This window comes from Vidua chalybeata, chromosome 17 (assembly GCF_026979565.1).
Source record: "Vidua chalybeata isolate OUT-0048 chromosome 17, bVidCha1 merged haplotype, whole genome shotgun sequence".
Lineage (NCBI taxonomy): Eukaryota > Metazoa > Chordata > Aves > Passeriformes > Viduidae > Vidua > Vidua chalybeata.
This window is the reverse complement of record NC_071546.1, coordinates 2,924,639-2,949,154: the sequence shown is the minus strand read 5'-3', so window position 1 is coordinate 2,949,154 and position 24,516 is coordinate 2,924,639. Positions and strand designations below refer to the sequence as shown.

The following is a 24,516-nucleotide window of genomic DNA, read 5'->3' as shown; positions in this document are numbered from 1 at the left end:
GTTCTTCACACGTTGTGTTCTATGGTGTGCTCCTACACAGTGCCTTAATTCACATAGCAATGTCTGCCTGTACTGTTCCTCCAAAAATAACTCCATTATGCTTTTGGGAAGCTGGAATTAACTAATCCCCAATAAGCAGCATGTGGGCAGTATCATCATTCACACAGCACCAGACTCCTAAGGCTGAATGTCCTTGAAGGATTTCCAGGGAGATGCTAAATGAGCACGTGAAATATTGCTCTTCTTGCCTCAAGTATCTAATGACCAAAATTCCTGCTGTGATTCCTACAAACACCATGACTCTGTGTGTCAAGAAATAGACTGCTCTGGCTTCTCTACCAGGTGCTGGTGTAGCAGAGCCAGGCTCCCAAGAAATGCTAAGGAGGAGCATTATCTGTGGCTCAGGGATGAGTAAGTTTCTCTGCTGAGTCTGATTATCCACTTGGGATATTTGTGTTTCATTATAACTGACACTAAGCAGCATGTTTGATTTGGAACAAATTTCAAGCAGGAACAAGTTCCTGCATCTGCATTTCCACTGCGAGCACAGTGAGGGACAAAACAGGTTAGAACCTGCTAGGCCAAGGGTGGGGACCTCTCTAGGGACGGGAAGGGAAGGGGAGAACAGTACATTAATCAGTTACAAGGAAAAGGAAGGAGCAGCTTGAAGAGCTGATATTCTTCCCCTTGCAAAAGGGACTCTGGGCACCGAGTATCGGGTGCGTGTCTGCGGAAGCCGGGTGAGGGAGCTGGCAAAAGCCGGCTCCTCCCCCGGAGTGCGAGGCTGTACCTGGTGATTAAGGACTTGAGCTTATGCTGAGTCCTGAAGGAACCTGTTGGGAGGAGCTCAGGAGTGCAGGAGGGGCAGAAAAGACTTGAAGACAGGCACAGGACTAATCCAGCAGGAGAGACACCTCTCAGCATCAGCAGCTCCAGTCATGTTCAACTACCTGGCAGTCGAGGTGAGGCCCCAGCTCCACCGCAGCTATGGGAGCCAGCAAGGGGTGTCTGGGCCACTGAAGAGCCGCCTGGAGCAGCTGAAGAAGCCGTGGTGGAGGGAGCCCACCCCGCTGGTGCTCCAGCACAGCGAGACAGCCAGGCTGGCCATCGACGCCTTTCTTGAGCAGGGGGAGCGCGGCTACCTGAGCGCCATCGCCGAGGAGAGGGAGCTGCCATTTCTTTCCCCCTTGGACATGGAATACATCAGCCGTCAGAGGAACCAAAGCTTCCCAGACCCCAGTGCAATGAAAGACAAAGAAGCTGACCCTGGTGATGTGGACACTGGAGATGGGTTCTCCCTCAACTCTGAACTAACATCGGGCACCTACTTCCCCCTCATGTCTGATGTGCACCCTCCGGAGCTGGAGCTGGGGTGGCCAGGGACACCTCTCCTCACGGTGTCTGGCCAGACTCAGGCCACTGTGATTTTCCAAAGAAACAAAACGAACAGCATTAAGGATTTGGTCCGGTCTCTGATCAGCCGGGCACGGACGGTACGTACAGAGCTGTGTCCCTTGAGGGGAGCCTTGTGCCACAGTGCCCAGGGCTGGTGGCTGCTCCCACACCTGTAACCACACGCTCCACGCTGTCGCTGCTCTCTACATGTCTGGCATGATGTGATTGCTTTTTCTGCAGCAGACCTGTAGCTGCTCCTGCTCCTTTCCTTTCTTGTAATTTCTTTCTGCCTGGGATTTCATGTCATCCAGGCAGTGCCCTTGCAGGCTCTCCGCAGGGATGCAGAGCAGTCCCAGAGCCCCGTGGGGTGCATGGCAGGGCCTGCAGTGTCCCTGGCTCTGTGTCCCAGCCAGCCCTCCTCCCTCTGCACGGCCGGGGCTCTTCTCCAGCCCTGGACATCATTTTAAGCTGGACAAGACAATACCACTGGTGACCTGCTGTCACAGAGAAAATCTCAGAATGGTTTGTGTTGGAAGGAACCTTAAGGACCATCTCATTCCATGTCCTTCCATGGGCAGGGACACCTTCCACTAGCCCAGGTTGCTCCAAGCCCTGTCCAGCCTGTCCTTGGACACTTCCAGGGATGGGGCAGCTTCTCTGGGCAACATGGGCCAGGACCTCACCATATATGACCTGAGTAAATTTGTGGGACTGAAAATCCCTGCCAGTGGTTTGAACTAAGTTAGAATCCTGTGTCCTAGGTTTGATGTCTGTGCCTCCCCAGGGATGAGTAAGATCAGCCCATTTTGCCCCATTGCACAGTTTCTGGTGTGTTATTATTACAACCCTCGGATGTAATAAAAACTGGATGATTACAGTGCCTGCCTACCAAGCACAATGCTGGCATGAATTTATTCACTCACCTATGCTGCTTGTTGCTTCTTTCGCTTTGCCACTGTACTCTGTGTGAAAGCAGCAGCTCAGACAACTATCTCAGACACATTTCAGCTTTTTGTCATCTTCATGGTTCTTTTCAGCTGTTTCACATCAATCTTCTTTTGTAGCATTTGTGTTGAGATATTGAGGAAACATTTAGAGCAAAGTTCACTTTAACCAGTCAGCTTCTGGCAGTTTCTCTTATCACTCCAGTAGTTTCCTATTTAACTTCAGTCACTCCTTACATTCATTGTTGTTTGTGTAAAAGCTGGAGATAAGGAATTACCTGGATCAGTGCAGCTCAAGTATGATCTTCTATAACCCTCAGCAGAGCTGAGCAAATGAATTTATGTATTCCCAGAGCTCAGATTGCTGCACAGCATTAAAACATATTTAAAGAGCCACATATCAGTGAAGTTTGGGTGTGATATGAGGTGAATGGGGATCTTTTTTCTTTTGCCCAAAAGATCATTTTGCCACACAAGCTGCTGTTCAGTTGTAAGCAGCGCTTGCTTAATGCCTGAACTTCCACTGCATCTTACAGGCAATTACAGGAAGTTTTGGTCCAGGAAATAAGTGGCAAAAAGCTTTGTTTGTCCTTGCAGGCAGCTGATTTATGGTAGTTTAAATGATCTGAAAAGTTCTGTGATATTGACCCCATCCTTGTCAGCAGTGGAGATTAAGGCACAGTCATGGTAGAATGCACAGAGTAAATTACTACCAAGAAGTGTCCTCCCATCACTCAGCACGTGTCCCGGATCTTCAGTGATATTATGATCCTTTAAGCCACAGGAAAAACGTCTTGCTGCTTTCTCAGTTCACAGGAGCTTCTCAGTTGCTGCGGGCAAGTTGCCTGGGCAGTGGCTGCTTTATTGTACTTTCAGTACATTCTGAGCTTTTTGCTTTATTGTACTTTCAGTACATTCTGAGTTTTTTGCTTTATTGTACTTTCAGTACATTCTGAGCTTTTTGCTTTCTTTGCTTGAGTTGACAAAGCCCTGACAATCTTCTGCCCTTCGTGTTTGAGTTAGGAGTTTCCCACAGTGTTTTTTACTGTTGTGTGAAATGTGAGAATGAGTTTTTAAGTATCTTACTGATTTATTACTGGTATTCTACTGGCTTCTGGGTTAGCAGCTCTGGCCAGTACTTCCCATGATTAACTCTATGACTGATGGCAATTTTAGCTCATTCACAACCCCAGTTATACATATTTAAGTATTTACTGAGTCATTTTGCTTAACAAACCATCCAAAAGGAGGTAACTTATGTGTCTTAATGACAAAAGAAAAACCAGAGGTAAAAACTTCCTTTGCTTGAAGTGCCAGTATGAACCATTTGAAGAACCACCTGGTGTTTTGGTTTGCAGCTGTTTCTACATTTCCAATATTTTTGCCACTAGACTTTTAGCTGTTGTCATAGATCCCTCTTTTAGAGAGTTTCTTCTCCCATGGAGGACACAGTGCTGGTGTTATGTGGGGAAGATGTTGAGAACCCCAACTGCTTTTCCCAGGTCCTGTAGACAGGGAGGTGTGTGTCTTGAAAGGCTGTTTGCTTCTTCCTGGTAGAGTCACACAGAACAACATCAGCTGACATCTCTTGCAACAGCATATTTGTGCTGACAAATTAGCAAAAGGAGCATTTGTTTCATAGGTATCTTTTGCTGGTGAGGTTGGTCTTTCACCTTTGCTGTGTTTAACCAGCTCTCTTTGAAGACGGATGTTCCGATTTGAGCTTTTCTCTTTGCAGACATAAGAAGATGCAGTGCAGCCACACCTTTGCCTTCATTTGATAATACTGTTAAAATTTTGCTCTTGCTGGATGAGCTTCAATCTGGTTTGACCTTCTTTCACCCCTCTTGTGCCCCTTGAACTCTGGCTGCGCGCTCGTGTCTGTGCCTGGTGGGAGAAGGGTCCCTGCTGGTCCCCAGGGAAGCAAGAGATCAAATGGCACCACTGCAGTAATGACCCAAACCACACTGCTATTGGCAAATACCAGTAAAACCAGCTGTGCTGGTTAGAAACCAGACAGATGGCAAACCCCAGTGGGGATCTGGTAAGTGCTGTAATTTTTAAAGTGATGACTCCAGTAATTGCTGAATTGTGAGTTTCCAGAAGTGGGTTTGGAAATGTCATGGTTTAACCCTACAATGGCAAGGTGTGAATTTTTTAAAGCCTGTGGGGCAGCTGTGTCTCTAATATCCTGACCTGCCAAGGCCAAGCCATGGGCTCAGAGGTCATGATGAGCATGGTGAGGAGCAGGGATGCCCCAAGCCAGCCTTGCAGCCCACCACCACTGAAAAAGAGGGGCTGGAGACACTGACACAGGTTTAGGTTTGTGTGGCCCGATTGACTTGACTGACTTTAAATGTGAGACATGAGCTGTTGGGAGCCTCAATTGCAGATGGTACTTGGATAGTCAACTCCCCCTGCTTTAGGGGGTTTGAGGGGAAAAAACTTCCAGGGTCTTCTTCCTCCAAAATTTCTTGGCTTTGGGGTTGATCTGATGTTATTATAAGAGCTGCCTGCTTTGATTTCCAAAAGGATCTGCTGATCTCAGTGCCCTTATGGATACCCACTTGGTATCCATATAAAGAGCAGCCCCACATGGGCATCTCCCCCTGCAGGGAGGGCACAGCCTCCCCTCTGTCCCCCCTGCAGCACACACGGGGTCCGTCCTTCCTGCCCCGCACCGGCTGTGCTGCACACCGGGAGCGCTGCGAAGGACAGCAGGAGCAGAGCTGCAGCCTGCTCCACCTCCCGTCCAAGCCAAGACCCGCTTTGGAAAGCCTGAGTGTGACTATCGGGCTCCACCCAGCTTGCACAAGCTGGCGCCGCTGCTTGGGGCTCTGGCTGACGCTGCAGCCTGGCCACCTGCATCCAGCCTGGGCATCGGCTGCCACGGGTGACTCTGTGCCATGTGCTGCTGCCTGCTTAGCCCCATCCCTCTCACGCTCAGCACTGAGGCCCTAGAGTGCTGGTTTGGGGCAAGGATCAACCTGAATTGTGGCAACCAGCCCTGCCAAAGCCTGCAAGCACTGGTAGAGGAAAGCAAGTGGTGTGGACCTCCTGTGCACTTCAGGTACAGGCCTTGCCCCTCAACATGTGGGATCTGGGGACAAAGGAGCTTCTGTCTTCCTTGACTCCATCACACTGACTTCCCAAGCAGACGGACTTCCCCAGGACATGCCTGCCTCAAACCTCAGCTTGAGATGAGCTTGAATATCATGAGGCGAAGTCTGGCTGAGAGGCACTTGCCAGAGGCTTTACACAAGATCTGGGCCATCATTTTTTCACAGTGCTTCATCATCAGAGCATGTGTGGCCCATCAAAGAAATTTGGCTAAATTGCAGTTGGCCTTTGCCTGAAGGACAGTGTGGAGAGATGTGGCAAAGTCCTTTTATACTGTGGGTCTCAGTGGTACCTTGTGCTGATAGACCAGCAGCAACATTAATTTGGGAAGTTGAAGATGCTTCTCAGTGCTTGCAGAGCTCCTCCAGGGCTGACTCTGCTCTCCATGAGAGATGGGCACATTTCAAGAGGGGAGAAGTTTGCCAAAACCTTGCAAGGCTTCTGGGAAGACAGCACTGGCAAGGGCTACAGAAGAGGAACTCTTTGGAGTCAGGTTCTAAAGCCTCTATCTCCCGGGGCCAGGGTGAGAGGATGGAGATGTGGTTTTGGTCTGGATGTCAGGAATGATTTTTAGCTCTTGACAGCTGCCTTGTGTCCCACATGGATGTCTGGGATCACACCATCCTCTGGGAAGGTTCTTCCCCAGACCCTGCTTTGGTGAGCTGGGCCTGGGGCCTCCTGCAAGATGTTGAGGACCAATGACACTATGTTGGCCATCATGACAGAGATGGGTTTTGGGGACAAAACAGAGCCCACGATATCTTGTCCATCTGCAAAAGGGCTCAATCCCCAAGGGAGCAGGAATCAGCCTTCTGACATTGCTGTCCTCTCCGCTGTGGCTCTGTGCAAAGGTCTCTCCGTGGCCTGTACAGGCTGAGAGCAGCCAGCTCCCCAAGCAGAAGACAGGGCTGGAGAGCACGGGGAAGCTCAGGGGCCCTGCTCTGCCCATGACTGCTCTGAGGCCATGAGTGTGAGCCTGGAAAGAGGCAGCTTATTGGTGAAAACAGAGCAGAGGAGCTACTGGGCAGTGAGCAATCTGGGCCAGTGTGGCAGTCTGGAGCACAAATCCAAGGACAGTTAAACTTGGAGCTCCTCTCCTCTTTTCTGAAGTATTCCCGACCAGCCCCATGCCATGATTGCAATTTCCCTTGTTCCTATTTAAAGCTTGAATCACTGCACATGTAAAAGCTGACCTCACAGCCATCCTCTGCATTTAGCTCTTGGTTTGAAGAGGAGCAGGTGAGCAGCAGTGGCAGAGGAAGGCTCAACCTGCAGGGGTGAGATGCACCGGGTGATTTGGGCTATGGAGAGTTGCATTTGTGGCCATGCACATAACGCAGGCAGCCGAGGTGTTGGCACACAGGCTCCCTCCTCGTGGGGGCCACGATGGCAGCAGGACTGACTGGGTTTTCTGTGCCAGGTGTGGTGCAGGGCATGAACACTGAGAAGCAGAATAGGCTATTGGAGCTTCACTCAAATTTAGTAGGTTTTGAGTCATCTTTATTTGGGCATTCTCTGGCAGGTGCAGAAACACAAATCAGGGTTATACACCCAACTTACGAGCACCAGTCACCTTATTCACTATGATGTGGTAAAGACTGAGACTAAAGTACTTGGACAGTAGTTCCACTTTTTTTTTTTTTTTCAGCTTTTGAAAAAAGTTTGGCTGATGGTAAATCCTCCCCTACCCTTTTCCCTCCTGTGGTGTGTTCCCATCTTCCATGAGTTCTCAGTGTTAACTGCTGATGGTTCAAGGTCTGAGTCACGAGGTGCTCTGCACCCTCAGGTGCAGTGACAAATTATCCTGCTCAGCAAGTGCTCTCCTGTCTGTTCCTTCCTTCTCCAAGGTGTCCCCCTGACCCTGACAGTGACAGCCACCAGATGGATCCCAACAGCCACTTCCTCATCCAAATAACGGCTCCCTCAGTGTTGTCTGCTGGCAACTTCATTCCATGAGGACCAGAGCAACAGGGTCTCCGATCCCATCTGAATCTATTTATGGCCGATTTTCCTTGATGCATTGTTCTTGTTGCAGGTCATTTGAATTGTCTGGTCCTGGGTCAACTCACTTGTAGTAGCTGCTTGTCATGACTTACCTTCTGTTTTCTGTATTTTCATTCCAGTTTTTGGAGAATTCATGTAGCCATGACAGTCTGCTGCCTCCCACTCCATCTCCAGTGTGATGGCTTGCCATGGTCTTTTTCAACCTCATTCTTTAAAGAACTGGCAGTTCTCTTTAAAATTCTTTTCCTATTTAAAACCCCTTCCTTGAAGACCTTATTTTCACTTTATTGAGATATGTATATGTTTATTTTTTAATAATCTTAGCGTTATTCTTTCTTCCTCCTGTCAGGTTTCATACCCATCACTTGCATCCCTGGCTGCATGAGCAGGAGTTCTGCCAACAGGGATAGGGAAGGGATCCTTTCCACACACATTATTCTCTGATTTTGTCTAGGCACCCCTAGGATCTAATCTTGAAACAAGGATTTACAATTTATCACGATAACTTCTCCCTCACCTGGCAGTGTGTCCATCCTGAAAAAAAATTTGTACTTTTTCATATTAATCTGTCAGTCATGTACAGTCACTCTTGATGAATGAACAATGATTTTGCTCAGTCTCAGCTCTTGTTTATTTGCTTTATTCTTGGCATATTTTCTTAAGGCAACACATACTTGTTGCACCACTGAAATTCAGAATTTGTGCATGTGTTCACCTTTCAGCTATTCCTTTCTGCGAATAGCAGATGAGACAGGAGGTACCCAGGTGGGGATTGTCTTCACAGTTATTAAAATTTGATTTTAGCTGCCACAGTGGGGTAAGGGCTGTTAAACACAAAAGTCCAGAATCATCTCCATTCAGGTGGCCATGGGGTCTCAGTAACTCAGGAGGTTTGAGTAGTTTAAACCACATAGTTTAAAGCACACTTGGGCATGAGATTTCAACAGTCTCTTGTGTTTCTTTTCCCCCTGCACCTCTTTTCTCCTGGCCAGGTGATAGCAATTGTGATGGATCTGTTTACAGACATGGAAATTCTGTGTGACCTGCTGGAGGCCTCAAGCAGACGGCACATCCCCGTTTACCTGATCCTGGATGAAGAGTACTTGAAGCATTTTGTGGAAATGTGCAATAAAATGGCTCTTACTCAGGACAGCTTCCCAGTAAGTTTTCAGTCACATACTGGATATGATAAACAGGTTTTGGAATTGATAAAAACAATGTACCCTGTGTTCTGTTCCCCCTGCCTGGTGCCTAGGACTCATCCCTTCTCCCCAGAATCTATCCCTTCTCTCCCTGTCCCAGGCTAAGAAAGCAAGGCTGTTTGCTCTAGGAAATTGAGACCTGTCTGGAAGCACAGAGGAAGGCATGCAGGAGCCTCCTAGTCCCATATATTGATGTTTTGTGGTCCTCATTTCAGTTTTCCCTGCAGGGAATGTGAAGCTGGGGCCAATGGGATGCAGTGAGTTGCTGAACACTTTGCTGGGCTGGTGCAGAGATGAAGAGGGAGGCCCGGAAATTTAGTTTATGTGAACCTGTAGCATCAGGACATGGGGGGGGAAAGAACACAGCCCCTGCTCTAGGACATAGAACTGCAAGTCTTAATTGCTCATAGTTCAGATCCCTGAGCTCAGTGATTTAAATTCTGCCCAGAGCTGCTACAGGGCAATAGCTGGGAGGGCAAGGGAAGCAGTGAGTCCCCTCAGATGTCCTGCTGCAAACCCCATCACTTCCTTCTGCTGAGCCCACAGGTTAAAAATCTCACATTAAGATCTGCTTTTAGGCTTTGCAATTCAGTTGCGGGTCCATGATTTGGATTTGTGAAAAACCCAATTCCTGCTCTGTGGGTGCCCATCACTCAGCATGTGGTGCCCAGAGCAGATAAACAGTAAAAATTAATGTGACAATGCCATAAGCTCTCTTGGGAACTTGCAGATTCAGAGATGCACCTCAGTATCCTGCTGATCCCCATTTCTGGCTACCACCTATCAATGGAAGTTGGTTTTTTTTGTTGTCATTTGTTATTCCTGTAAGGCCAGCAGTGCTGGCTGTGCTTCTTCCCTGGGTGTGCAGGATTCCCTGGAGCACTGACTCCACTCCAGCCACCAGTTTCATGGGTTTTCCATTCATTTTTGTGGTGAACACTTGGAAATTTTCCAGGTAGCTCAAAAGGGACAATGCAAAATTAATGTTTTGCAGGATATTCTAAATAGATGAAGTTAAGATGTCTTAATTTTCCCTAATTTTTAACCTGTCTACACAAGGGTTAATTTACAGATACCTCTTTAGAGAAAGGCTCAGTCCTCTGATCAAGTTGGTAAGGTTGGACTTGATGACCTTGAATGTATTTTCCAACCTAAATGATTCTGTGATTCTTCCACTGTGCTGGTGAAGCTCTGTCCTGTCTTGCTTCTTACAAGCCAGACCCATTTCATCCTGACTCTTGAGATGGCAGCTCTTGGGGAAAACTGCTCCATGCTGGAGCAGATTTGCTTCCATAAATAGCTTCCACACTGAAGTGACCTGGTGCATTCAGATGAATTCCATCTCTCCAAAATATACTTTTTGCTTCTTGTCCAAGAGGTGGCCATTTTAAAAATTAAAATTAGAATGAGTTTATATCCATGGAGATGTCTATGTCTCTTTGTTATGCCTGATGCCATGTCGTGTGCTTGAGTAGGTAATTAACACTTGCCTCCCCATTCCATGACTCACTAGCAGCTCTCCATCTGAAGTGTCTCCTATGCTGAGGCACCCATGCAGTCCATTACCTGCAGGCTGAATACACATCTCAGTGGAATGAGGGTACATATTTTATTCCTGCCTCCAAGTTGTGACAGGATGTGGCAGTAAATCTCCATTTTGGATAATTGGTGACAATTTGGGCTTGAATGGGGAATTTGGGGTAATCTTACTTCTGAAAACAACACGTGAGTCTGCTGGTGGCAAATTCCAGTGCTGAGCATAAGAAAATCCTGTGTGGAGCATTGGCAGCAGAGACAGCAGAAGCCTTAACTTGGAATTTTCAAACATCCGTCTGCTGAACCTGGAGCTACGTCTGCATGGAGCAAGAATAGTACCAGGGTGTCTTTCCTGCAAGACTGCAGGATTCTCATCTTGTTGGGATTATTCAGGGTTTGGATTGACAAGAGGAAGAAGACAATGATGAAAATGAACCAGATATCAGAAACTCACCCAGCCTTGGAAAGGATAAAGGGAGTGAAGTAATACTGTGGTGACAAATTTATGGAATTTACCTGAAGTTGTTTTAATTTCTCCAGGAAAGAGGTGGGGGGGAGGAAGCTCCTCCCAGTGAAAACCAGTATTACTAAAACTTTGCCACAGGAAGAAAAAATCCCTGTGTTGACTGGCCACAGGATAAGGTGAAGACCTCACCAAGTATCCAGCATTATCTTGGTCTGAATCAGCAACTTGTGGTGTCATTTCAGAGAATCACAGGTTAATGCAAGTTGGCAGGGACCTTAGGATGTCATCAAGCCCAGCCTCCCACTCAAAACAGTGTCACCTGTGAGGTCACTTTGCCTGATCTCATCTGGCAGATCTCCAAGCGAGGAGACTGCACAGTCTCTCTGGGCAAATTGTTCCAATGCACAACTGTCATTGTGAGGGAAAAGGTTTCTCCCTTCTCATACGTGGCAGATGAGGATATGTTCTGGGACATAAAAAGCCAACAAGAGGGAAAGCCACGGTGTCAAAATTCTGAAGCTTCAGCTCTGTACTTGCTAGAGGTTTCCATGAACTCAAGAGAAGACTGGACCAGCACTTGGAGAAGAGATCATGGTGGGCTTCCCACTGAGACAAACCACAAGAAGTTCAGGAAATCCCCTGAGCAGAAAACAGGATCCACAGCAATATTAGGGGCAGCATCATAAATGATTGCCCTCTCCCCGCTGTCCCCAGCTGCCATTGCCCATGCAAGAGAGAGCCTGGATGGGCTCTGGTCAGGAGCAGATTTGCTGCTGCCGCTGCTGCGCAGCCCTGGAGGGCGGTGGTGCTCCTGGGTGGGCTGGGAGACCCTCACTGCAACGTGAGACCCGAGCCTTTCCCACCTGGCAGGTGCTCCCGGAGGGATGCTCAGCTTCTGCCCGCGGGGACTCTGACAGCACAGGGAAGCCACCGGGTCCCTGCCTCGCTCCCCTCCCCGAGGGGCGACTGCCCTGAGTCCCGTGGGAGGAACGCGAAGGGGGCACAGGGGTGCCCGGGGACAGCTCCGGAAGGCTGGAAGGGGCGTGGGACTGCGCCCTGCGGGGAACACCTGCAGGCAAATCCCAGCTGCTGGCGCTTGTCCCTTGCCTGTGCCTGGCCAGCAATCTGCTGAGTGGCAGAGGGGCAGTGCCACATTCCCTGAGCACCCAGCTCTGCCAGGAGCAAATCGGCCCCGACGCCGAACCAGCCGCTCTAGGGCTTTGTCTGTAGCTGGGCTGATGCTCGGCAGGAATGAGCTGCCAACAGAGGGGTCTGCCTGGTCAAGTTCAGGTGGTGACAGCTCCTGCTGTACCAGAGGTGTGACAGGTATCAGGGGAGCTGGCCTGGAGGGCAGGAAGGGATGACCTGGCAGCCCCGCGGAGGTGTAGCCTTAGGGATGTTTATTTACGTGCCAGATGTTTTGTTTGGCACTGTATCACACAGAGCAGGTCAGTAACAGTTTCCAGTGACTGTTCTGCTCTTCTGCCTTCCTCACCTGAGGGGCAAATAACTTCTATTACAGGCAAATGCCTTGCATTATGAAAGAGGCTCCCAATGGATACCAAGAGCCATAGTCCCCAGTTTATTCTGGGCAGTTGGTTTTACAGGTCAAGGTTGTATCAGAGAAGTATTTGCAGTGGAGTATCAGGTCTGCTTCAATTGAGTATAGCAGATGAAAATGTTAATATAATTTTAAAGTGTATTGATAAAAGGAATTCCTTAAAATATAGATATTCCTTTCTCTAAGTCTTTTTTCACTGGGTGATGTTTTAATTTTAAGCCTGTAGTTGTATAAAATCAGGCCAGCACATTCTATTGATTAGAAACTAGCTAGTTATTATGCATCAAAATTTACTTAATGCAGAGCCATCAGCTAGTGGGGCATTGAATATCATTAATAATCTGGAAGAAATTGGATAGTTTTACATACATCAGAAATGATCCATAGGCTCATAGGATTCTCCAAAGTTTTTTTTCAAAGTAGAATTTGCACTCAAGTGCAACTTGTTAATTTTTGCTGGTTTTTATCCTGTAGAAGCAGGCAGTGTGACAAAATATTTGGTATGTAGGAGCCAAGAAATACTTAATGCCTTGCTGAGTTCTACCTCTCAGTGCAGAGCATGAGCCTGAGGGAGTCCAGCAGTGATGCACAAGGGAACATCTCAGTTCAGTTCAGTACATGGCCCCTTACCAACTCTCCCTGCTTTGGTTTCAGAACATGCGCATAAGATGCCTGAGTGGAAACACGTACTACAGCAAAGCAGGCAAGAAATTTGTAGGCCAGGTTCTGGAGAAGTTTGTCCTGGTTGATTGTGACCAAGTCCTTGCTGGTACATACAGGTAAGAAAATACAGAAACTACTGTGGCAGAGACTGGTGACACTGAGGAAATATTCCTTACCAAAATACTGAATAGTGTCACTCCTGGTGCTGCATGCTGGTTCAACAGCTACCCTTCATTCACTTCAGTCAGTGCTTTCACAGTTTTCCAAGCCTCCATCTTATCCACCCTCCCTGCCCTTTTCTTACCTAAAGTGAAGACCTCAAACTTTTCAGAAGTCTCTCCTCATGCTGCTGCATCCCTCAGTCTTTTTAATTCTGTTTTTCTGCAGCCTCTGTGACCTCACTACCTCCTTCTTGAGGTGCAGAGACAAGAACTACATGTGGCCTCCCTGATACACCGCACTGAGGTGTTCAAGAGGGGTAAAAGATGCCCAGACTCTGGTTTGTGATTGTGGCCCTTGCTGGCAGGGGCCAGCACTCACTGCATGTTTTAGTTGCCATGGCATTCTGAGCTGATGATGTCAGACAACTTCCTGAGCTGTTCCAGGTTCAGCATCATACAGATAATTTTCCCCTATGGATACACAACATTTTCCTTTACTGAAGTTCATCTGCCACATATTTGTCCACTTGCTCAGTTCTGTGAGATTCTTCTGGATTTGCTCACCTCCACTGAGGTATCCAACCACCTGAAGGACCTGAGGATCACCTGTAAACCTGGGAATTTCACTGCACCCCTCCATGCCTGAGGGCACCCATGTGCTCATTGGCTCCCTCACCAAACTCCAGCAGGTTGGTGAGCTGGGCTTGGCTTTGTCCTGTTGTCCTTTTCCAAGAGGCTGTGCTTCTCCATGCTAGCAGGAATCTTGTTCTTCACAGCGCGCTCTGCATACCCCAGGGTAGAGGGCAGCTCCAGGGGGGTGTGGGCCTCAAGACTGCATTCAGAGCCCTCTCTGTAAGGTGGGATCATATGGGAAACCTCTCAACCCTTGGCCTTTCTGGTGGTGCTGATACACAGGAGTGAAACACATCTCAGTGTCACCAGCACCAGCGATGGATGTAGGAAGTTCATTGAGGTTCTCAGCTATGGCCTTGCCATCACCCTTTTGACACCCAGGCCTCAAATGAGCCCACTGATTCCTTGACGGCCAGTACAGCATTTGTGAACAACCTACAGCCCTAGTCATCCTGGGGATTTTTGGTCTGCTCCCTTTCAACTCTTTTTGACTGATTGCTGCATTTTTACATAGTTACCTTTCTTGAAATTGAACCTTGACATGCTGCATTTATTTTGTTTGCTCTCCATTAAAGAGTTAAAATTGTGTTGTGATCATTCTTACAAACGGGTTCTTCCACTTCTGGCTCTGGAACCACGTCTTATGCCCCATTCCAGACCACATCCTGAATCACATCTTTTCTTGTGGGTCAAACAATTTAGACTAGTTAATTCTGGCATGTAATAATTTATTGCTTCCAAAAAGTTTTTCTCCATGGTTCATCCCAGTGAAGCATTAACCTGTATGTGTACGAATGGATGAAATCTCCCCCTGTTGCTGCCCATCCTAATTTTGCAGCCCCTGTGATCTCAGTTAACATTGTTCCCCACAGTTCTGATCAGAGGGTCAGGACTACTGTTCTTGTCCTGTATTTTTATTACTAGACTCTTCCCAGATCCTTCCCACAGTATTTTTCACACTGTTGAACATTATCTTACCCTTCACAAACAGTGCAGCTCATCAGGACATCATCAGCCTGCTCTGTCAATTTGTTGTCCTGGTGTCCTGGTTTAGGGCAAATTTGGGAGAAATACTTTTATTCTCCTTCCACCAGATCTCCTTGAACACTGCTCTCGCTCTCCCTTTCTCTCAGTTTCCATCTCTCTGTGAGCACATGCTGGACCCTGAGGCTACCAGTGTCCTCATCAGTGCTGCACCTTCAAGCTGCACCTTCTCCTCTGGTGTTGACTTCATCATCTCCAAGAGTGGAGGTCTCACCTCATCGAACTCTGGCAAAATGAATGAAAAATGGGAGTACATGGAAATTGCTTGTGTCAAATATCTAAACAACATGGAGAGCAGTGTCTGCTGGCATTTTTACCATCCTAAGACACTTAAAAACAATGGAGTGAATCACTGCCTGGAAACACAGAATGCTAGGATCATAGAATGGGTTAGGTGGAAAAGCCCTTAAAGAGCCTTGAGTCCAACTGTTCCCTCAGCACTGCTGAGCCCACAACTAACCCATGTCACATATACTCATCTTTTAAATCCCTCTATCCATCTCCATTGTCTGCAGGGGCAGGCATTACATAACTCATCAGGATCACTCATTTTTGGATGACTAAATCTGAGCATGTGTCAGCTGGATTGAACTGCACAGCTGGAGGAACATCTGATTTCCCTGTGGCCCAGAGTCAGGGTATTGCTTAAAATGCAGGTGCAGCTCTCTGGGTCAGTTCCTCCCTGTGCCGTTAAGGGCAGGGACTGGGGGCTCTCATGTGGTCCCTTTCTACAGATCTCTGCAGAGCTGAAACTTCTGGAATTCTGGAAGATAGTATTTAGGTTGAATAGGGTCTTACATCTGATTCTGTGCTGTGCCAGTAAGCACAGGATGTTCTGGACTAACAGAAACAGTCTCTTCTTGAGGAATTTGTTTACTTGTCAGAAACACTTTCACAGCAGAAAATCGGGATATCTGCTTCTGGGTGTAGTGCAACTTGTATAGGAGATATTTAGATTACCATCCCTGCAGATGGGAAGGTCAGATGCAAAGGATGAGAACAGTTAGTGAGTAAAGCCAAAGATCCAGGGTGGAACCAGGGCTGTCTCAGGATGACACAGGGACAAGGGTAAAAGTGTTCTTACCCAGCAGCAGGTTTTGCAGTTCAGCAATGCTGTGTGCAAGGATCAGAGGTTTCAGAACTCTGGGGTTTTATGTTGTACGTGCTTCTCTATGTTCAGTTTGCTATAGGACACTCTTTCCCACCGTGTCTGGCCTCCATGATACCCTCTGGCAATGGGTTATGCAGTTTAATTTATGTTTTGTGTGAAGAAGTGGTCTGTGGTGTTTACAGTAGACCTACTGCCAGATAATTATATTTAATGTCCCCAAATTCCCGCAACCTGGGCACAGAAAATCACCGTTTCCCATTTACTTTCTTGACTGCATCCATGATTTTGTCCTCCTCCATTATAATCCCTCATGTGAACCATCTCTTCTCCAGGTGAAGTATCTTTGGCTTTTCAGTCATTTCTTGTATCCAGAGTTTGAATTTATTGACATTTAATTGTCCATCATTTTGTAACATATTCCTCCCCTTACCATAAGATCCTCTTGCAGCTTCTGTTTATCCAGTTTTCTTTTGATCCACAATAATATTGTCATGAGGTCTGACATGGACAGTTTCTACAGTTTTTTAGTACTTTCCTCAGCATGTTGAACAGCATTGATCCCAGCACAAAACTTGTGGGTTTCCAGTGGGTAAATGAAATCCACTGCTAATGTTTGTATCTGTAATCAACTGCTACTTGTTGGGAAGACCTTCCTTTGTACGTACTCCATGATCGCTTAATTTTTCTAACAACAAAAATCGTCTTTGCTGAATGACCATGTCAAAATCTCTTTGAAAGTTCAAGTTTGATACAACAAGCACATCTGTGTGCTTGCTGCCTCCCTCAAAGATCTGCAAGAGGCTTTTGAGGTATGGCTTCCTTCCACAAAAACATGCTGAGTCTTCAGCATTATGATTATAGTTATTTATGCATCTAATAATTTTACCCTCTGTTTGCTTCTACCAGTTTGTTCAGTATGGAAATAGGAGTGGCTGGTTTGTAGTTTTCCAGGAGCTCTTTAAAAGGTTCAGATTTAAAACTTTCCATTCCTCTGCTACTATGTTCAATATTAAATGATAGGTTATTCCCTGGTTTATAATTGGAAAATCACTGACTTCCAGTTTATGAAGGCTTTTTGCTTTAATATTTTCATTTAATGCACCTTTTAAATCTGGTGAGATTTTCTGATGATTTAAAATGTCTTTATTTTGATAGGTACATTTTCTCTGAGACTCTAACATAGCATCTTTAAACAATCTTGCAGCCTTAAGCATTTAACCTTTTTGATTGCTCTTTTAAATTTCTTTTTAATAGCATTCCTCACTTTCTCTTTGAAGTTAAGCATTACTGTTGTGGATTATTTTTGTCCTTAAAGAATATTTAATATGGCTAGGTCATGGTTATTTTTTGCTGAGTGGCCTTCCCAAAGAAACTGTCTGAACTGGTAATGTTATTTCTCCTTTTGTTGGCTTTCTGGTTAGTTTTTCCAACAAGTAGTCATTTATAGTGTCTAAAATGCAGTTTTGGCAACTCTCCTCATTGTGCCCCCCATTCAACCTGGGAGGATCTCCCTTTATCCCTCTACTTTCTGCCTTCTTAGTCTCTCAGCACCCCCTCAACGTGGCTTATTTACCATCAGCACTCTGCTCAGAAAGTTCCCAGTACAGACACCATGCACTTTTCTAAACACAGCTTTATTTGTTCAGATGTTCTCCATTGATTCTAATTCCTTACCCAAGTGTCACTGATTTCCATCCTGTCCTTTTATCAGAATACAGTTTTCTTGCATTTGTTTTTAAAGTGAAGTGGGTGATCCCTAACTGTGTGACCTTCTACACATCCCAGCTTTGGTCTGTAGCAACCCACGGCACCCTGCTATCCATTGGGTTACTCCAGCCTGGCAGCTCTGCAATGAGGAAATGAGCAATGAAGAAAAGGACACAGATATGCAGAAATAGTGTAACTGTCCCTCTGCTCTCACAGGTTTTATTTATTCATACAATAAGAACCACACAGAGCTGTGCCAGGGATGTTTAGGCTGGAGATCAGGGAAAGGCTCTTCCCAGAGGGTGCTGGCAGTGCCCAGGCTCCCCAGGGGATGGGCACGGCCCCCAGGCTGCCAGAGCTCCAGGAGCGTTGGCACAGCGCTGCCAGGGGTGCCCAGGGTGGGGCTGTTGGGGTGTCTGTGCAGGGCCAGGGGCTGGATTGCATGATCCCAGTGGGTCCCTTCCAGCTCAGGATGTTCTGTAATTCTATGATTCTTTAATTTATTCTGATAAATATATAAGCATAAATTAAAGAATGCTGCCTATTGGTACAGATCAAGCACATTTTTGCAGCATTCTCTAAATACGGAAACCAAGCTCTCAGCTCTTATCTTAAACAAATGTAGGCAAATTAGTTTAGACCCTTCAACTCTTATGTGTACACTAATTAAATGTTTAACATTATATTTCTTCTAAATGAAGGAAAAAATAGATTGAGGTATCTAGGCAAAGCAATAATCCAAAATCTTAAATGTAATTAAATATATAGCTATTTCGGTTTATTCTGGGTAACAGAAGAAATAGGGTGTTTATTTGAGCACTTAAGATATTTACTGTTTCAGCAGGTGAGAAGAACCCAAGGGCCAATAGGGGCTAGAGCTAAACAGGATCTTGAACTGGAAAGATACACTAGAACCAGAGAAAAGACCTGGTATTGTCAGCCTGAAAGGGAGTTATGTGGCTGTTTGAGTTGCCTTAGAGGAGATTAATTTTTTCCGCTGAAAATGACAGATGGTCACAGTATCATTGTATGTCCTGCCATGGGCACAGAGAGGAAGGAGCCCAGTGTGTGATAGGGAGAAACTCAAGATCTGGGGTTGAAGCTGACACAGCAGCTGAAACTGAAAAACGAGAGGTGAAAGTTTACAAGAGTACAAAAGCTTCCACACCTGGCTTCAGGAGGAATAAAACTGAAGTACAGACGTGTTTGGCAATGGACAGATAAAGTTATATGGGTTTGAAGCTAAAGGAAGCCTGGGATTTCTTTCAAAGAAAGGTGCTTATACTCACAGGTATCCATGGCCCAAGCAAGAGGAAAGAGCTTTGAAGAGGGATTTTCAGATCTAGCTTGATGAGGACTCACCTCAAGAAAGAAATTCTAATGAAGCAGGAAGGGGGTGTGTAAGGAGTGGGAAGCACAGTGCATCAGCAAGGGAACCCCAGGTGACACATGCAGCAATGCAGTGACATTGCCAGGAGATGAGTGCTGTACAGCCTTGCTGGGCACACCAAAGCAGGGAGGAGCAAGTCCTCGGGTGTGTAAATAAAAAGTGAATCCAGGAGAAAGAGACAAGGTCTGCTGCTGGAAGGATGAATAAGAAATAAGAGATAACAAACATGGGTGCCCAAATTAGTTGAATACATTGCACTGGTTTGGATCAAAATGAAGATGAAAATCAAGGAATGGAAATTATTTCAAGTGTGTTGAGAGCAAGCTAAAAGAGCTTGCTGCAATAAAGGCAGGTTGCTGTTACCTTATCAAAGAAAATGTCACTTGAAATGAAAGGTCTATAATGAGTGTTATGTGGTACATGCATTTAGCCATGAGCAAAAACAAAACACACAAGATTGTGTGGGCATATGGAAAGAAAAGAATGGCTTTGTGACAGCTCAAGTGACAGAAGAGCAATAAAAATTAGTTTGAGAAACTGTTTAAAGAAGCAAAAAATCTTTTGCTGCAGATTGGTATCTCATGTGTTGGAAAGAGCTGAAGCAGAGAGGCTGAGTGTGGAGATGCAGAGTCACCTGTTCAAACAGCTGAGGAAAGGCAAAGGCCACTGTGACCCCAAAGCAGAGCTGTACAGGGGGCACGCAGGGAACTAATCCGGGTGTCGAAAATGCTGCTGAGATGGAGATTTGTGGAATACCGCAGGTGCTCTTCGCGCTCCTGCTCGGCCCACGCCAGAGCCCCGGGGCAGGGGGTGCTGCGCGGAGCGGCCGCTGTCCCGCACCGCCCGGAGGTGATGCTGCACCTCCATCTCCCGGCCAAGGGCTGAGCTGCACCGCTCCCGGAGAGCCTGAAAGCAGGGCAGGGAGGGGATCCTATCCTACAGACATCCTCTCCCAGAGTCCTTTGTGTCCCAGGGTGATCTGGAACGGCTGTGAGCAGCAGTTTGTTATAGGGAAAAAATAATGTCGGGAAAGTCCTACCGCTCGTAGAAGCTCCTATGATCTTTTAGCATGCGGGGTGGCCTGCAGCAGGAGGAGCTCCAAAGCCCACATGGGTGTTGTGTTGTGCAAGGCAGTACCTCTTCCTGTCTGTATTAGGTTTTTAACCTGTGAACTTCATCCAGTGCCTCATTTTTATACCAGAAATCATTCCCTGGCTATGCCAGTCAGGGAAGAAAAGACCTTTATCAGTTTGTAACGATGGGAATAGCCATGGCTGGCAAGACCACATCGTCCCATCCTGGAAACCTATGCTGTGGCAAGGAGGGCTGTGCCACCAGGCGATTTGGATGATTCCTTCCTGGTCTTGTCACAACCCAGAGTGAGCAGGACCCCATTGGATGGGAAACTGGGACACAGGAATGCCCAAACTGGGGCAAGAGGCATCAGTGGAGCCAGGAAGTGCCCTGGGACAGACGCCTTTGACAGTGTCGAACCATGAAATCTCCCCTGTCTGGACTACTGGATTTCTTCAAAGAACTCTCAGGGCTTTTTGAGAGATAACATTCATTTGCCAAAGCTGCCTTTCCCATTATCTCATATTTCCTATATGGCCATTAATTGTATTCTTTAGAAGAGTCTCTACTAATTTGTGTATATACACAACTTATGTCTATCTAATTTGTGAGACTTAATTGTCTAGAACATTAAAAACATTATATCACATTAGCACCCTGATACTCTCCTGATAGCCAGAGCCCTTTCAAGTGGGAGATAGCACAGCCTGGTTAGGAGCTGAGCTATTTCATCCTGGCATTCCCTGGGCGCTCTTATGTTGATGATCCCCGCTCCTGCCCAGTCACTGATACTCGCTCTGTTGATCTTTTCTAATCTCTTCTACAGAGATCTCAACAGGAGACTGATCCTCCCTTTGTTCTGTGTAAAGGAGGCTCAGGGCAGCCCAAGCTCCTGCATCCCATAAAAGGATGCAGAGGAATTATCTGAACACTCCTGTTGCACACGGACCATGTGCCTCAAAAAGAGCTGAATATTTCTTCTTTCCCCTTTTGCAATGTATGACCCAACCTTTTTCAAAGATGCTCTCTCTGGGTTTAGGAGCTTCTCCTCTGTCATTTAGCCATCCCAGCTAGTTTCTGGTTTGGTTTTTTCACCCTAATATCTCTGTGAAGGGATGCATTTGCTTTGAGCCTCCAGGATGGTATTTCTGATTACTCTTCATGCCACCCACAAAGATCTTTTTGTTCTTTTACTACTTTTGCATTCTTATTTAATTTATCTGGTTTGATATGAAGCAGCAGAGTATTTTTTCCATATTATGTTTCTGTTTGGGGTGTGATTGCTGAGTGTAAACATACCAAACACCAGTCTGACTTAAAACAACTGCAGAGTGCTCAGGGACCGGCCGGGAGCTGGGTTTCCTACTAGAAATTCCCTAATAGCTTTCTTGTGAGCTAAACATTGCTGAGGTCCCAAAACACAGTGCCAGTATCTTGTCCTGAAATGACATTTATTTGAGAATGTAATCTTCCATGCCAATTGCTCTCCTGGAGCTCCTGTCATTTTACCCTGCTCTTCAGAATCAGCATCTTGCTTTAGCAGCCAATAACACAGCCCTCAGCTGGTACTGCCACCTCTGAAAAATCTGGTTTATTTGACACATTTAGTGTGCTGGTCTGGTTTGACTACAGCAAGAATAAAAAGTCAGCTGATTACTGGGATGACCAGGAGCCTGGGGATCCCACTCTGAAGAGGAACTTCCCTGCTTAATCAGGAAAAGGAAGATTAGGAGAATGTGGTTACAATCTGTAGCTATATTGGGGAAGAGCTAATTAGGTTACAGTTTGGGCACAAACAAGAGGTAGGGTTAAACAGATAAGGAACATTTGCAGAGTTGCAATTAATGGAAGTTTTTCCCCAGCTATGGTAAAACCATTTTGGTTTTAAGGTAGAGTATGACAAGCTCCCAGAAAGGATCCCAAAACACTTAACTGTAAGGGCGGGGACTGGACTTGTTGAGCCAAGAATTAACTTCTACTGCATTTGGGAATCCCACAGACATACTCATAGCAAACATCATCAGCCTTCCTGTCCTGAGGTATTCCTGTGGATTCTGGAGACCTCCACTCCTCAAGGCAGTTCCTCATTTCCTGCCTGCCCAAGCAGCTCCTGCAAGCCAATCATGGATGTCTGGACATGAGAACACAGCTCCTGCCAAGGCAAGGGAAGGGCAGGGGACCCCGAGCAGAAATCAAACAACCACTTTAGGGTTGTTCTTTTGTGCTTATTGATGAGCCCTTTCATCTGCATGAGCAATCTCCCACCTGCCTACTTAGAGAAAGTTGTAACAACACAAATAGGGTAGCACTCCATCACTGGAATGTGAAAATCCATGCTAGGCATTTTGGCACTCTGTGAACTGAAGTTAACATGTGTTTTGTTTCTTTTCCTGCAGTTTCACCTGGCTTTGCAGCCAAGTGCACACTGGCCTGGTGACCCACTTCCGCGGGCAAATTGTCGCAGAGTTTGACAAAGAATTCCGGTACTTGTACGCAGAGTCCAAAGCAGTGACCAGCTTCTGTGTGCCAGATCCTGGCACATGTCTCTCTTCTTGGAATACCTCAAAAGTTGACAACTGTCTTCTAAAACCCACTCAGGGGAATGATACGGAGACCCTGAGCCCCTCCAGCAGCCTTTCCAATGTGAGCATCAGGAGCATAAAAGTGTCTCCCTTTATGAAAAACTCCAGCTGCAGCGCACACCAGGAAAAGCAAGATTCCAGCTCTGATTCTGGCAGTAAGAAGGGGAAGGAGGACACATTCCTGAAGCCCACTTGCCCTAAACAGCAAGAAGAACCACCAGACTCAGCAAACAGTCCTCCAAATAAACCCACCCCAGCCTTGTATCCCAAATCAAACCTCATAACAGCAAGGACATTCCTGCAGCCGGAGCCTTCCTCCAATAAACCTGGTAACCAGGGGGACACTAAGGCCAACAGCAGCCACTGCTCCCCCCCGAGAGCGGGGCAGCCACTGCAGTCCCTGTCAGAGGGCACCAGCAGCAATGGGAGCAGCCTGAAGCAGAGAGCACCTGTGGCCACCTCTGGGGAGCTGCCAGCTGAAAATGAGAACGTGTTTTATGGGGTGGAAAAGAGACAGAGCCCTGGACATGGCTATTTTGACCTTTTCTCCCCATACAACCACCTCAAACGGGATAAAAAGTCCGTAGTGCCTTGCTATGACAAGTTCCCAGAGGATGTGCTGCTGGAAAAGAACAGCGCCTATGGGGCGGAGAAGAGAATGACTCTGGGGCACAGCAAGCTGGACCTGATCACCAAGTACAACAAACTAAAATCCAAACACATACACAGTCGGTTCGAACTCTGACCCGGGCCTCCAGCTGGCCTCTGCTCTGATTTTCCAGGGGTTGCTTTTCCCCGCCAATCATCATGCCTGGGGCTTGGAATCAAAACATTAGTCTTGTTCCTGTTAAAAGGTGTCTAATCTATGTATATGACTGATTCAGATGAGATTAGCAACTGCAGCTCAAATTTTCACTTACATGATTGCGGCAGGAGGGAGAAAAGCACATAAATATAATCCACATTCTTTTTACACATTTGGGAAAGAACCATTTCCCCTTAAACTTACAGCAAAGCCATTGCTATACCTGGAAACTGGCCACTGGGGTCTTCAGGGTGAGCCCTGGTTCTTGCCATGCTGAGCAATTCCTCTCCCTGTATCCATATGGTGAAAATGAAATGGGCAAAGGCAGGGGGATGTGGAAAATAAAGGAGTTGTTCTGCTGGAAAAAGCCGTGTTGGGTCCTGGTGGAGGGGGTTAGCACTGAGTGTGGCCAGCGCCCCGCCGTGCTGAGCCATGCCAGGCCAGGAGGGGACAGGGACGTGTCTGGGCACACGTTTGGCATCTGCACACGGCCGACATTGTCACATCAGTGGTTGTCAGCACACGGATGGGGGCTGCTCCGGGGCACGCCTGAACACTGGTGGCCCCTATACACGAGCGAGGCACGCAGGTGGCAGCTGGGTCGGGTGGCCTGTCAGCTGCCAGGTGACACGTCTGCTGTCCTACACCACAATGCAGCATGGAGGGGGTGTCCAGGCATGGCTCCTTTTGGGACAGGGACAATGTCAGCACCTGGGGAGCACCAGGGCATGGGCTGGGGCTGTACACAGATGGGGGGGCCCACAGTGGCCAGGGACAGCCATGGCACACCTGGCACAGGGACAGAGACAACCACAGCACACCTGGCACCGGCACAAGGACGGGACAGCCATGGCACACCTGGCACCGGCACCATCACTGCGTCCATCGCACTGGGACAAGGGACAAGGACAGCGGTGCCGCACCTGGACCCGGGGCGGCCTCTCCAGGCTGTGGGGACACACGGGCCGGTTCAGCCCCAGGTGGGATCCGGGCACACGGGGACGAATTGTGTCCCACAGGGCCATGGCGGGGCCCGGGCCGGCGAGCGGTGCCCGGGGCGGTGCTGCCGCCACGGGCCGGTCCCTCCCGGGCCGGGGCCGGTCCCGCTCGGTCCCTCC

The 24,516-nt window shown here is 47.4% G+C and overlaps 1 protein-coding gene across 1 annotated transcript; it reads left to right on the top strand.

Annotated features, from left to right (window-relative positions):
• Positions 1-813: 813 nt before the first annotated feature.
• FAM83C (family with sequence similarity 83 member C) lies at positions 814-23,911 on the top strand. Its single transcript, XM_053958559.1, is given in 5 exon segments — positions 814-858; positions 861-1,493; positions 8,456-8,623; positions 12,883-13,007; positions 22,408-23,911. Coding segments are annotated over 5 exon segments (1,902 nt in total). The 3' UTR covers positions 23,339-23,911.
• Positions 23,912-24,516: the final 605 nt, after the last annotated feature.